General features: G+C 44.9%; 1 protein-coding gene across 3 annotated transcripts in view; it reads left to right on the top strand.

The window, feature by feature from the left end:
• kremen1 (kringle containing transmembrane protein 1) overlaps positions 1-13441 on the top strand; it is a 49654-nt gene extending 36213 nt beyond the window's left edge. For 2 of the 3 annotated variants that reach the window (XM_079269865.1, XM_079269863.1), the window contains exons 4-9: positions 2815-2939; positions 4573-4726; positions 5548-5880; positions 10098-10337; positions 10912-10996; positions 11884-13441. In XM_079269865.1, the coding sequence (XP_079125991.1) occupies positions 2815-2939; positions 4573-4726; positions 5548-5880; positions 10098-10337; positions 10912-10996; positions 11884-12043 (1097 nt within the window). In that variant the 3' untranslated portion in view covers positions 12044-13441. The remainder of the gene's footprint in view (positions 1-2814; positions 2940-4572; positions 4727-5547; positions 5881-10097; positions 10338-10911; positions 10997-11883) is intronic. The other variant, XM_079269864.1, reaches the window with a different exon arrangement.
• The last annotated feature ends 965 nt before the right edge of the window (positions 13442-14406 follow it).

Genomic DNA, 14406 nt, shown 5'->3' on the forward strand with positions numbered 1-14406 from the left:
CTCTGCCTCTCCATGTCCCCCCTCTCCCCTCCTTCTCTGCCTCTCCATGTCCCCCCTCTCCCCTCTTTCTCTGCCTCTCCATGTCCCCCCTCTCCCCTCCTTCTCTGCCTCTCCATGTCCCCCCTCTCCCCTCCTTCTCTGCCTCTCCATGTCCCCCCTCTCCCCTCTTTCTCTGCCTCTCCATGTCCCCCCTCTCCCCTCCTTCTCTGCCTCTCCATGTCCCCCCCTCTCCCCTCCTTCTCTGCCTCTCCATGTCCCCCCTCTCCCCTCCTTCTCTGCCTCTCCATGTCCCCCCTCTCCCCTCTTTCTCTGCCTCTCCATGTCCCCCCTCTCCCCTCCTTCTCTGCCTCTCCATGTCCCCCCTCTCCCCTCCTTTCCCCGTTTCCAGTCCGTGGTGGACATTGTTGGGGAATCTAAAACATTTTCTCCCAAAAGCCTTTGTGCCTCGTTCTTACATAAACAACAAGAATCTGCAGCATCTGTTGCGCATGCAGAGGAGCTTTCGTGCCAAAAATAGTTAACATTGGCAACAACTGGCACCCCAAAAACAATTCACGTGTGTGGTCTTCATCAAGGTTACTTCAGTTCATGTCGTTTTGAGTGAAACCCCTCTACATTGATGTTATACATATTCAAATTGCATGCTCATCCTTTTTTTCTTCTTTTTCTTTTGCAGAATGACGATATATATTCCCAAGTGTAATAACGACAAGCATGTAAATTCGAGTGTTTTTCTGTTTCTTTCTGCCAAAAAAACTGTTGTTCCAGTTGTTGACTGGTGGAACTTGCTGTCATCAGACGCAGCAGCTTTCAATGTGCAAATGTGTGAGGAAAGAAGACAAGTGAGCCGCTCCAGAGAGGTTCAGTTCTAGGACAGTGTTGGTGTTTTGGTACAGAATCAGGAGACAAACAACTCCACTGTTGTCAGACGAGCTTCCACAAAGCAGGACTGCTGTTGCAAACAAACAGACAGGACTCCTGTCCCGGGCCGACTCGGAGAAATTCACCATCTTTGTTCTAAATTTGATGGGTTTAACGTTGCAAAAATGATTTTATGATCTGACTTGACCTGTTTCTGTGGTGTTTTGATTTCAAGCTCAGGAAATCTCAAAATGACTGCAAGAAATTCGATTTAAAACTGGAAGCATCAGTCAGTTTGAGCTCCGTATTAAAGTTGATTTGTGCGTCAGTTAACTTGCACATGCACACATGAAATCAAAGAGGCTTGACAAAGAACAAGGCTGTTTTGTAATGTCACATGCTTGTGATTTTTGCATTCACGTTGTTCCTCGGAGCATTCACAACTATTTTGGACACAGTCTTTTTTCCCCCCTCTTCTCTTTTCTGTCTTTTCCTAATGAGCATGTTTGTGCCCTACGGTCGGATGACACAAAGTCCAGTTAGACTGAAGAGCTTTGGGGGGCAGATCTTTCGTACTTGCAGTGAAAATGACTTACGGATTGTGCATTTACTTCTGTTTGTCAAATCCGATTCACCTCAAAACATGGAAATGAAACAAAAAGAAGCTTGTTCGAAATCGCAATGACAGACAAATCACAAGTGGGCTATCGGCTGCTGGAGGCTCGGTTGGCACCTTCTGAGCTATTACCTTGAATTTAAAGTCTTTAGAGTGTTAAATCACTGCGCTGGATTCTGATAGATCGCATAGTATTCGATGGACACACAGCGGATTAAGGGACGAATACGTCTGACATGAATATGATCTGAAGGGTGTCAACATCCTTCTTCCATCTGTATGATCTGTGATCCATCTGCGATTGTTGGCCTATTTGTGTCACGCGTCCCCAGGTCTCACCCAACAAACATTTTCAGGTTCAGTGCTTATTGATGTGCCGGGCTGCAACAACTGTCAAAACCAAGCGGGGATATCAAAAAAAAAGTAAAGCTGAGATGCGGAAGGATGTAGTTGCTGCTTTCATTGTTTTTTGAAAGCGCGGCCAACGTTTTTCTCAGGTAGCACTCCAGAACTGAAAACTTTGTAGCTTGACTTATAATTCTTGTAACATAATGATAATCGGCCATGCTCTAACATCACTGTGCTCTTGATGGGTTCAAATGAAACCTGCCTTTAATGAAGGCCTAAGGTGTTGGACTTGGCCTCCCTCCAGATGTTCTTATTTGTTCAATGCCGTCTGAAAAAGGTGCGCTTTTCTTTTTTTCTCCGTTTATTGGCACATCAAACTCTCACCACACACACACACACACACACACACACAGTCACACATGTAGAAAACATTATGTTCCTAATCTAATGCGACTTGCGCTCACATCTGACAGGGTACATTTTCTAGATCCCAGTTCTCTCTCTCTCTCTCTCTCTCTCCCTCTCTCTCTCTCGCTATGACTCAAACATCCCCTTCACCCTCCTCCTCCTCCTCCTCCTCCTCCTCCTCCTCCTCTTTTCTTCAGGGACAAAATTGTTGACTTGGCTGTGGGCAAATTCACACCAAAACATTCAACAGAGGCCTGAATGCTTTTTGAGTTTGTCACCATAGATTGCCTCATAGTCCCGCTCCCAAAACAACAAAGTGTTAATCACAAACTTGATTATAAAACTTGAGCAACTTAGACATATCCATGAGGCACATGAGGCACATGAGGCACATGAGGGCTGAAGGCATGCTTGCATCCCTGCAATGAATCTCTGGAGAAACCTGCATTTGGCAAAAACACGTTTTTATTCACGCAGGAAATGCTGATGCCCAGCATATGAAGGCAGATTGCATCTAAATTGTTTGTGTTTAACTCAATTTACCCCCCCCCCCCCCCCCCCCCCCTCTTGTCTCCCTACAGTGCCTGGGAACTTGGGCTGCTTCAAAGACAGCGGTGACCCACCGACCCTGTCCGGCACCAGCGAGACCTCCAACAAACTCACCATCCAGAACTGTATCAGCTTCTGTAGGAAGCAGAGATACAAGGTGAGATTTGAACCCGAAGTGGAAACGTATAAAGCTGTAACCCAAGAGATGTTCAGCATTATACCTTAACTCACATTAAAGCTGGCAGCTTCTGTCGGAGAAAACATTCAAAACATTACAAACTATTGACTCCTTCGTCCCGGCGATCGTGCTGAAATGTCTGAACGTGTCCCCTAATTGGACGGAAAAAAAGTCCCCAGTCAGTTGCCAGTGTCTTGCCTAAAATAGACACGAGCTGGCCAGAGCAAGAGTCAAGCTTTTATGTAAATCGTCTGCATTTACGGGCAATTTCCTGACAGCTATCGCCGCGGTGCCAAGTCTAGTCTATACCCTCTTTATTCAGCCATCAAACGTTCTGTTTCAAACCAACCAGCCGATGACAAATCATCACAGCAATCAATGCTGACAGCTGGAAATGAACGGTTATTAGCCCACTGGGCTCCTCTTCAGTGCGTTTTCTCATCTCTGTATCTGGCATGCCATTGTCCCAGCTATAAACATTGCCAGGTGTTCATTTTCTGTCTCAGTAGATCCGGTTCATCTCAGTCTGCATTGACAGATACTGACAGAACCCCCCCCCCCTCACAATTCAGCAGATGTTACAGGATGTGGCGGCAGACTGGCATCGCCTGCCTACCCTTGGACCGTGTGAAACATCGGCGCCTCGGAAAGCACGCCTCCCTTGTGACGTTCTGACAAAGAGCACGCCTGATGAGTTAGACAGCAATCCATCGCTTGTTCGCTTCTGCCAGAAGTATTCACGTTGGTGTTACTTCATCAGATAGAATAATGCAACGAGGACGTAGCTTGATACGTCTTGGCGCGAGCAGAGGGCTTCATAAATTCCGATGCCATGACAAAAGACGCGGAGTGGGAAGTGATGCAGTACCTTCGGTTGTGTGAATTCATTTCGGGCCTGAATGTGGGACAATGGTGTCCTTTTTGAAAGGACAATAGCTCTTTTGAGAACAAGCAGCCAGTGGTGGCGAGGTCAAGACGCGTGAAGGTTTTTTGACGTTTGGCATTCGCGCTCCGACGCTTTCGGGAAGGGTTTACTAACAGTTTTGATTTGAGAGATGGATGGGTGCTATTTCTGTGAGGTGTATTTCCTGCACCCTGTGTGCAGCTGTGTGTTTGAAAGAAGGCTTCTAATCAGCTGAGAGGTTGTGGTTTTCCTGGCTCGGATTACAGCATCTTGTAATCATGAGAGAAAGAGCAATTAGGGCATTTTCGACTCAAGTCGCTTTAATTTCAAAGAGAGAAGGAGCTGCATGCAGTGGACTGTTTCCTAAGTGTTAACACACATTCTGCTGATATGAGACAAACAACCCATAAAAGTACTTTTATTTGAATGTGTTGTGTATTTGCAAACTTGTTTTATTTTTATGCAAAGTTGTTACGTAATCATGTGTAGTTTTATGGACAGAAATTCCATTTTGAATGTTTTTAGAGGGAATATCTAAAATCTTCATGTTTCATTCACAAAGTTTGGTCTCTCAGTCGTTGGCTTGTTTTCTCGCCGGCAACCATGCCAAATGAATTTACCATGAATGGCATTGTGGGAAGTCTTACCCAAAGTTTCTTTTGAATTGCTGATGCCATGATTTGCAAAACTCCTTTTGTTCTTTTGCAGCTCGCCGGCATGGAGTCAGGATATGCCTGTTTCTGTGGCAACGAAGTGGACCAGCGTGACCACGACGAGTCGCCCAGCATGGAGTGTAACCATGTTTGCTTCGGCGACCACACCCAGCCCTGCGGTGGAGACGGCTGGGTCATCATCTTTGACAGTGAGTGTTAACTAGTGTCGCTGTGGGTCTGACTCTGTGATCTTTTCACATCTGTGCTGCGAGTTAGTAGGAATTGTGCTGGGAAAATGCAACAAACTTTAATTGTAGGGTTTCCAAAAGTAATGAAAGGTAAATCAATTGTTCAAATACATCTGTATCTGTGGTAGTAACCATGTCCCACTGGATCAAAAAAAACACTAGAACCCACTAGCATCTGACTGCGGTAGTTACAGGGATTTATCAGTTCCGGTGCAATGCTATGGAATATGGAATAAATAAAATCAACAGGGATTGTTACAACTATCATAATCTATTAACATACAAAACTTACAATTAATACACTCTCCTTAAAGCCACCGGACTCCAGTGGGACAACAGTCATTTTACCTCGCTGATCATCGAAACACTTGACAGGAACAGAATAAAACTCATCAAAATCGTCTTTGTTCGTCTTTGCACAGTTCCAACAATCACCAAAATCTGGTTTGAGAGTTCGAAAGAGAGACTGAATAAGTAACAGGTACTTTAAAAAAAAGAAGAAAGAACCCACCGTAATGTTTTTGCAGTTTACTAACTCTTCTTCTGGGCCCGGATAGCGCATCCTAGATGTTGAATGTGACACAGTAAGAAAAATAGAAGCAGCTTAACTCAAAGAAACTGTGTTTAATGTGGATCAATCACTTCATGGCTCATATACCTCTGCCACTGTTACCAGGGAACTCGTGAGACCAAAGATAACCCAGTTATCATCAGTCTCAACAGCTTCTAAGCTTTCAGAACATCGCTGACTATCCTCTCTTTGTTTGTGCTCTTTCTTCCAGCTCGAGTTGGGGCCTGCGGTGGAAACTACTCCTCTCCGTCCGGGGTGATCTACTCCCCGGACTTCCCCGACAAGTACGGGGCTGGCCGTGTTTGCTACTGGACTGTCCATGTCCCCGGATCCTACGCCATCCTCTTCAACTTCACCTTCTTTGAGATCTCCGACCAGACGGACATGGTGGAGCTCCTGGACGGCTACACCAACCACGTGGTGGCTCGCTTCGACTGGCGTAGCCCTCCGAGGGAGCTGGTGAACGTCACAGGCGACTACGTCATACTGTACTTCTACTCAGACCGCACCAACCAGGCCCAGGGATTTGCTCTGCTTTACCAAGGTAGGACTTCACTTGCTCTTTGGTGTTTCTGCTGAGAAAGGTTAAGTACAATGAAGACCGGGTTTGTAAAATGTGTCAAAGCCTACACTGTCGGAAATAAGGGTACTAACTAGAACCATAAAGAGTTTGTTGGCTTATCCCCATAGGAGAACCCGATTTGGTTCCTGGTAGGATCTTTTATAAAGGTTCCACCTGAAACCCTTTCAGAGGGTTCTACCCAGAACCCAACATAAAGGGAAATATCTACAACCATCTGTAAAAAAGTTCTACCCAAAACCTCCTTTGAAAGGTTCCACAGAGAACCTTTCTATGGTGTAATGGTTTTCACCCAGAACCCTCTCTGGAGGTCCTATCCAGAATCTTTTCCTTCTAAGGGTGCTAAGAACAACCCACCCAGGGCGTTTAAACCCTTTAAATTCCAAGGGTTTCATCAAGAACCCACCTTGGGGGTTCTTCCCGAGAACCCTTTTATATTCCAAGAACCTACCCAGGATTCCTCATTAGGCTCCTAAAGGGCTGGGGCTGATGTGGTGCATCCTACAGCAATCAAAGTTCACAATCAGAGTTTTTGGGAGTGTGAGCTGGGAGGTTTTTCTCACACACTTTCAACAATCCTTCAGGAACTCTTTCTTCCAAAAAGGGTTCTTTGGATGAAATGGGTTGTTAATGGAACTCTTAGTCTTATGAAGAACCCTTAAAAAAGGGTGTATGACAAAGAATGCTTATGTTTTGTTTGAGTTCTAGACAACATCCTGAACTACAGTGCCCTCAAAACCACCGGGAGCCACATTTGCATAATCAGGTGCGTGCTGCCTCGCTGGCTCCATGATGGAGTTTTGCATGGCAGATCTGGTTTCGTGGACCAACGCCTGTTAGCTGTGGTGAGGCAGTTGTCACGCCACTGGCAGGTCCTTTTCTCTTTTCATTTGCTAGTCAATGTCTCACAGCCCCGGGTGATCCTGCATATTTAAATCATGTTTTGTTTTTCTAGGAACTCGCTCTCTTATCAAGCTGCAGCAGGCTGCTGTGCTTCAGAGTGCTCCTTGGTGAACGAGTTTTTATGCCACCTACATACAAAACGCTGTGATGCGTCGCACCCTCTGATCACTGTCGAGCAGACATCCAGCTGGGGAACTATAGCTCACAGGGAGTTGAAGACCTCACAGCAAATGTGTTTTTATCTCTCTCCAGACTTTTACTGTACGTTCTCTGACACAGAGTCCCTGCCTGAATAGTCTGAATGCACCAAAATAAAATGTAATAGATTAATTTCTGGAGGCATGATAGTGTAGGTGACATTCAAGCTCACAGCTCGCTACACTGTGAGGCGATCTGTCCTCGCTCCTCCCTCGCTCTGCCTCCATTTGTAATCCTCTGTCATTTTTCTCGCCGCTGGCGTTGTAGTGAAACAAAACAATATCAGAAGGGCATAATCCCCTGACCTCTGGACAGGTACGATCCTTTCTGCTCACGTCTCGGTTCTTGTTTTACGTGAGGCATCATGTAGCCAAGAAATGGAATCTGCCACATGATATGAGAAAAGGTCACCTCCTGAAGTAATAGGTTGTTTTTTTAGATAGAGAGAAAAATACACAGTGACTTGGGTGTGGAGATAAATAATAGGAACAGAAAGACAGCAGTCAAACAAAGTTAAAGTAGAGGTAGCGGCAATAAATGCATCTTATATCTCCTCTGTGGCGCGCTGAGCGGTCGAAGCAGTAATTTCAGAATAAATGCTCACAGATGACGGTCGACATCAGCGTTTCAGCTGAGCCCGGGTTTGAAGCGTGGTGTTTTGTTTGCAAATGGGGAACATGTGGGAAGTTCTGGGAACATCACAGTCAGGTTGAACTGTTGTGTGAAAAAAATAAAACAAAATCCCACACTGCTTTAACATCCAACCACCGTTCATGGATGACTGGAACCGGCCTGGATCAAATAATATCTAGAATTAGTTCTGGGTGATTTAACAGAGGACGGGTGGGTTTTACCCTTCAGTGTGCAGTGCAGTAACTCATCTTACCACTAGGAGTCCTCCTTTATTCCGCTGAAGTTTCTGACTGTTCGTTTCTTCATAAGACATTTTCATAAAGCTGCTTTGAGAAACTTTTTCAGAGAAACTGAGAGAACCCTTACGACAAGAGGACATACATTTTGCAGCGGACAAAACAAATCATCATTTATATCGATTAATAATTTTACTGCATAATCCAGCGATGGTCACAAAAACAACTTTTATTTGTGTGTTTGTGGCAGTTTATTGTAAAGTTAACACATTTTCAAAAAGCGTATTTTTGGTTTGATGAGTAATTCTGCCAGAGATTTGGGTAAACCGTCATCTCTGGTGTCATTGGACTGTTATCGCCCAACATCAAAATATGCTTTTAAAAGGTTTGTCGTCCTCATATTTGAGCAGGTCCTCGTGACTCCTCTGGAGTGCCTCTTAACTTCTCTCGTCTCGTTTTAGCGCTAAAAGGCTTTTAGTGAACAATTACTCTTTGACAAAAAAAACATACTGTAGGCGTCCTAAAGTTAGGACGCCATGTCTCCTAACTTGGCAAATTAGGAACAACTTTTAACTTTAGGATGTTTTGTGAAAATGAACCAATCCATTCTTTGTGAGATGTGTTTGGGGACAAATTAGAAAATCTGATCTTACTTACTGTAGCTGACTATAATCACAGATTGCTGATAGATTACTGAAATGTTTCTCTTCACCAAAACCTCACTGAAAATGAACATGTCAGAAAGAAATCATGAAAGTCAAGTGCCACTCGCCACCATCTGTTTCTCAGAAGCAAAGAGGAAAACTCTCAAAATCACACAGTGATTTTAAATAAAGCAGGTCTATGTTTAGGAGAAGTAAATGAAAGGCAGACTAGATCTTATTTAGGATATTGCTTCCCTCTGGGAACACATAAATGAGTTGAAATAGTCTCTGGCACTGTTCTTTTATGAAGCTAAACTCTCCCACATCTGGTGCTGTGAGCAGGTTAAAACAAACCGAATTCATTGCAACACACTTGTTGAATGGTGTGCGGAGCGGACCGAAAAGCTCTCAACACCACATGTTTACAGCACGCACGAGTGATTTTTGCAAAAGTCGATCGGTTTCCTCACAAACACGGTTAATATTGAATATTCGCTCGTGACTCTGGCGTATACTTTCAACAACACGATGTATCGCATTGCTGCTCGCTTGTTGCAGCAGCCTGCTTTACCCACGGGAATAATTAAAGGGGCGTTAAGTGATATGTGTCCTCAGCTTGTGGAAATGACATGGCAGAGCTTTTCCTCTTATGTGTCTCTGGCACAGCACGCAGCGCTCACCGCTCCTCTCCCTCGGAGCTGCGAAGGGAAATAATACGTAGAAATAGTCACATTCTTAAGAGGTGATATGTCACTTTGAAGAGAACTGGAACAGTAGTCCGTTTAGGGCTGGGCGCTTAAGTATATTAACAATATTGATAAGAAGAAGACTTTATTACTGGAGTCTGAGAACTGTTCATACATTACAAGATGTACAAGATGAATAATATATATCCTTCAACCATGAAAATGGCAGTTTCTCCCCCCCCCCCCCCTGCATCTTCACCCTTTTTCTTTTCTTTTATGCTCCACCACTAATTGAATGCAAATTGCACAGAGCGAAGTAAAGTCTCACTGTTCACGACTGCCAGTGAGTAAGTAAATGTCATGGTGCTTAGCAACAGTTTTTGGTTTCGTTGTTATTGACAAATATGAAATTGTTTTAGTGAATTTGAATGCGTCAGCTTTGCAGTTTTGGTTCACTGCTCTCATCTGCTCTGTTTTCTTCTTCCTTTTATTGTGTACGAAGGTTGATTACAGAACAAGCGGGGACAATTACATGGACACATAAACAGCAAAAACAAAAAGAGATTCTACAAAGTACGACAAAGACAAATGACAAAAAACAAATCTGCATTGTTTCTGGCCACAGTGGGCAGCTGTTGTAGGAGAACAACCTCCAGAGACTCGCTGTGTGCTGCCTGCCCGGCACCAAGCAGTACACAGACAGAGTTAGAAATGATCTAGGGAACAGAGTGGAGCTTTGAAATGCTACAGAACCCCATTTCTCCATTTTTTCGGAGACCAAAGGCAGACCTATAATGAGAGTTTGATTTGATGGCCTAAACTCGACTCCAAGTGAGTGCTAACACCAACACTAATCCCTTCACTTATTCTTGTTTCCCCAGCACTGGGAAGCCAAGACACCAGACCGATGGAGGCCGAGGGAGATGGGGAGGATGAGGGGGACGACGTCTCCAGCACGGCGGGGCCCCGGCTGGCCGCCGGCGTCACCGAGAGATCCAACAGCACCTCCAACGGACGCTCCTCCCAAATCCTCTACGTGATCACGTCCAGCCCCGGGAAACCGGAGCACAGCATGCCAGGTCAGTGGGCTGGACGCGGCGAGACCACCGGCCACAGCGCTAGTATGTTAACACCCACGATACACTGCACCTCTCTCTACCTCTGCAGGCATGTTGTGTGTGAAGCTTTTAAGCTCTCATTGTGCATGACCTGGTTTCTCTGGAAGTATTCAAATCTCAGTTTGATGAGATGCTTGTGGAAGTTTTGGGCCCAGAGTGATTTGCTGCAATCTCGCATTGAAGTAATTCTACTCGACGCTTGTTTGTTCCTGTCAGTGACTCACAACTGAAGTTACTTTCGGGTCTCCCTGCTGATCACAATCAGGCCTCTTGTCAAAGCTGCGCAGGACGGACTGACGTGTTCTGCGTTTTTACTACTTTCTTCAAATATCACTCTTTCCAAACTCTTGAGTCTCAAAGGGCTATCTGTTGTGTTTTTTCAACCCGAGGAGTGCAGATGTGCACTGAGAATGCATCACCATTTCTTGACAATTTGCTGGCTGAACACTGCTAACAGGTGTGCCAGCAGTGCTTGAACAATCCTCCGCTTGCTAATCCTTTCAGTCTGCTTCAGTTGGTTTTCGTGACCGTGATTCCGCGTCTGATGTCTTGTTACTGTGTTGCTGCCTCTCTGTAGTGTGGACCATTTACGCCCTTGCCGCTCTCCTCGTTCTGACGGTCATAGCCATGGTGGCGAAGCTGCTGCTGCACATCACGGTCAAGTAAGTGCGATGATGTTCGAGGTGTGCGTGATCAACCAAGCATCAAATGTCAAAAAGAGGAGAGAACAGTGTGAGATTCACACATTTGTTGGATTTGTGCACGATAACAGCGTCTTTAAAAAAGAATGAAATGAGACAATCTCTGTGAAAATGTGTGAATTCTTCAAGTTGCGTTCAGCCAAGCTTCGGCCCAGAGGAACTTCCTCTGATCCCACATAAGAAATGCTCAGGGAGGCTGGCTTTTTCCTGTCAGTGACTCATAATTGAAGTTGCAACTACACAGGGGAAGTTCAGAGATTACCCTCATTGTAGCAACTCCACAAAAATAGAACTTTGAGAAAGAAGACTCGTACCTTAAAATTCGTAGTATTGTCTGATCGTTTTATTTCAGTAAAACATTACTTTCTTTCTTTTTGAAAATGAAGTGAAGTTTATAAATCCTCAGCTTTATTTCTGTTTTCAAATTTGTGTTATTCCTCATCGAAATGACTCCACAAAGAAAGTCCAAAGTCAAGTTTTTGGTGGACAACAAGCCCTTTCTTCATTTTTTACTCCTAAAACAGCACATTCAATATTTCATTTCATGATTACTATTTTATCAACGTCGGTAAAGTTGCTAATTTGAGGGGAATTCAATTCATTGTTTAGTTTTTGAAGTGGAAGATAATAAAGCCTACAAAAGCTTCCACCACTGTGAGTGGCATTAGTTTGTGTTTATAATAAACCAGGCTTGGAATGAATGCAACATCAGGACTTAGATGGCAGCGTGACACACTTTGTAAATGCCTATCTTTCCATGATTCTCTTTTCTAATTCCTCTCTCATGTAACTTCTCTTTTACTCTTCTCTCTCCACCTCTTCTCTCGTCTCCTCATTTTCCCTCTCAGGTCTCCGAACATCCCAACGGTCAGCGGTTCAGACAGCTGCAGCCAGAGCACGGCGTCCTCTGAGCCGTGGATCATCCTGTACCGACCCTCCACCATCTCCCTCTTCAAGAAGAAGCTAAAGAACCACCACGGCGACCTCAGCCCCCTGGTGGGCAACTAGCGCCACTGCTGCGCTCCACCGTTGACCAAACGCCACCGCCAACCCACAACCACTCCGTACAAAAGGCCGTCAGACGCCAGGCCCTCGGACAATGAAACTATATGAGGCGCTACGCCAACAAGCAACAACTGAGTGGCTAATGAGAACTGACTGAGTGACTGCTGCTTAATGGCCTGTGTGCCGACGTGGCCGGGCCCTCCTCTCCTGCTCAGCACCAGAGAGGAGGGGGGGCTGTCAGTGACCTCAGTGTGGGAGAGGAGAGCGAAGGAGTAGATGGAGGACGATCTGCAGCTCTGACAAAGAAACAAAGACGCTTTGAACATGCGGGAAGCTTCTCTGGGTTCAGCGAGGCTCCATTCCCGTCACCCACGGATGTCCCTAACAATCAGCATACCTCCAAAAGCCCATCCAGACTGCAGAAGCACCAGTGCAAACACAACAAAGCCGGGTGCAAGATAACTGCTGACGGAAACAGGGACCTCCTTCCTGATGCTTCAGAGTCACAATGGCAACCGCATCTTCATGAGCATCAAGAAGAGGATGAAGAAATGGAGTCTTTGACACACATACACACACATGGTGTTACACAGCTTTGTATAAACCCTTTTAACTGCCTCATATGGACGACGAACACTTCCAGCCATAAACCAGAATCCTCCCCATCCAAAGAGTTATATATTTATTTGTCTGTTTTGATTCCACATGCAAAAGTTCCATTGTTTCTTTTTGATTTGTTTTACTTGACAACGAGCTTCCTGAGGAGAGGGAAACAGGACACGGAAACGTCACGCAGAAGGTAGATATCACAGCACTTTGGGGATGAATCACTTGCTGTAAATTGAAAAGATCAGAGAGAGAGAGAGAGAGAGCGTGCTCGCCCACTCGTTCACTCAGCGCTCATGCGGAGAGATAAGCAGCGTCGTTCACTGAGCGGGTTGGGTGGTGCAGTTTGCAGCAAAACTGCCATTTAGGGAGGCTTGGGAAGATCTGAGGGCTTGTTCTGCTGGGCTGTGGGTGGGAGTCTTTCCGGTTTGATGGTGTTCGAGTGCCTTAAGGATCTCCTGTTCTCTTGTCTCAGCTGCATCACATCTGTTTCTTTCATGAGTCTGCACTTCTTCAAACTCGGCGTGTTTCATTCCACAGTAGGATTTCCACCGATTATATGTTCAGTAAAAGAAATGATGCCACATCTTGTACAGCGATTGAAAGCATTACATATTTGTCTGTTTTAGTACACTCAACTCAACACCTCTCCAGACTGGATCTTTTACATTTTTTTTTTATTACATGATGCTTTTTTTTGGTTTTCCAAAAAGAACACAAAGCCTTTTTGGGACAGAACTCATCATGTAGTCACGGACAAGGCTTTAAATGGAATCTTTGTTTCTAATTTCTGTGTGCTCTTATGTGTAGTCTTGGACATTTACTGAACATATTGTTCACATTAAAGTTGTCTTTTGATTACAGGGGGGGGGGGGGGGGGGTGAATAGTGTTGTATATTATGTAATTCAGTGTGGGAATGACATTTATGTCCGCTCTTTCATTTTGTGTCTCGGCAAAGCATTTGAGATACACGTCAAAGTACTTCCTCGTCAACTTGGCTTCAAGGTGGAACGCCTTTGTTGTTGTTTTTCTCCCCTTAGACAGCAGGAAATTGCTTAGATTCGACAAGACACTGCAGACCTAGAAGGTTTTACTTGTCACCTTGATTTCAGGCTAGAAGGTTGAGCGCGAGCAATCTACCCAAACAGAAATAGAACCAGAAGCACTCATTGTTACAACGCACAAGCTGTCAGCAGGTTTGTAGCTGTGACGCTTTTCTGTGCATTGCTGTGACATTTAAACCACTTGAGAAAGGTCGAAATCCACTCGTTCGCCAATGGAATAGTAATTGGCCTTTCCTGTCTTGGGACTGGATGCTTCTGCAGATGGTCACCTCAGAAATCTTCCAGTCACGGACGGGATAAAGAAAAGAGAGGTTTGAGACGTCAGCGCACTTAAATTAGCTTCTAGTGACAAAATGATAAAGTACTTATTCACCGTCGCATTCGGTTTTAGTGCGAAGGGGAAAAAAAGGAATGAACTTTGTGCAGCAAACTGAGCACTTGAGACAAAAGGTCATATTTCACAATGACATTCATGTCAAAATATTTATGGTTTTCCAAGAATCAGAACAGAATTTCTTTTTTTAAACAGATGGAGAACCTTTCTTTCCCAATCAGAAGTTTGTGAAAATGTGACTGTGCTACAGTCTGCTTGTCTGCTCGACTGTAACTCATGTTAATTACTGCAAGACAAGCGCACATGCCCCTTGGTCTGTGATGTTCAGAGCCGCCCATGCGTAGAGAGATGGAGAAGGAAA

This window comes from Melanostigma gelatinosum, assembly GCF_949748355.1.
Source record: "Melanostigma gelatinosum genome assembly, chromosome: 6".
In the NCBI taxonomy this organism is placed as follows: domain Eukaryota; kingdom Metazoa; phylum Chordata; class Actinopteri; order Perciformes; family Zoarcidae; genus Melanostigma; species Melanostigma gelatinosum.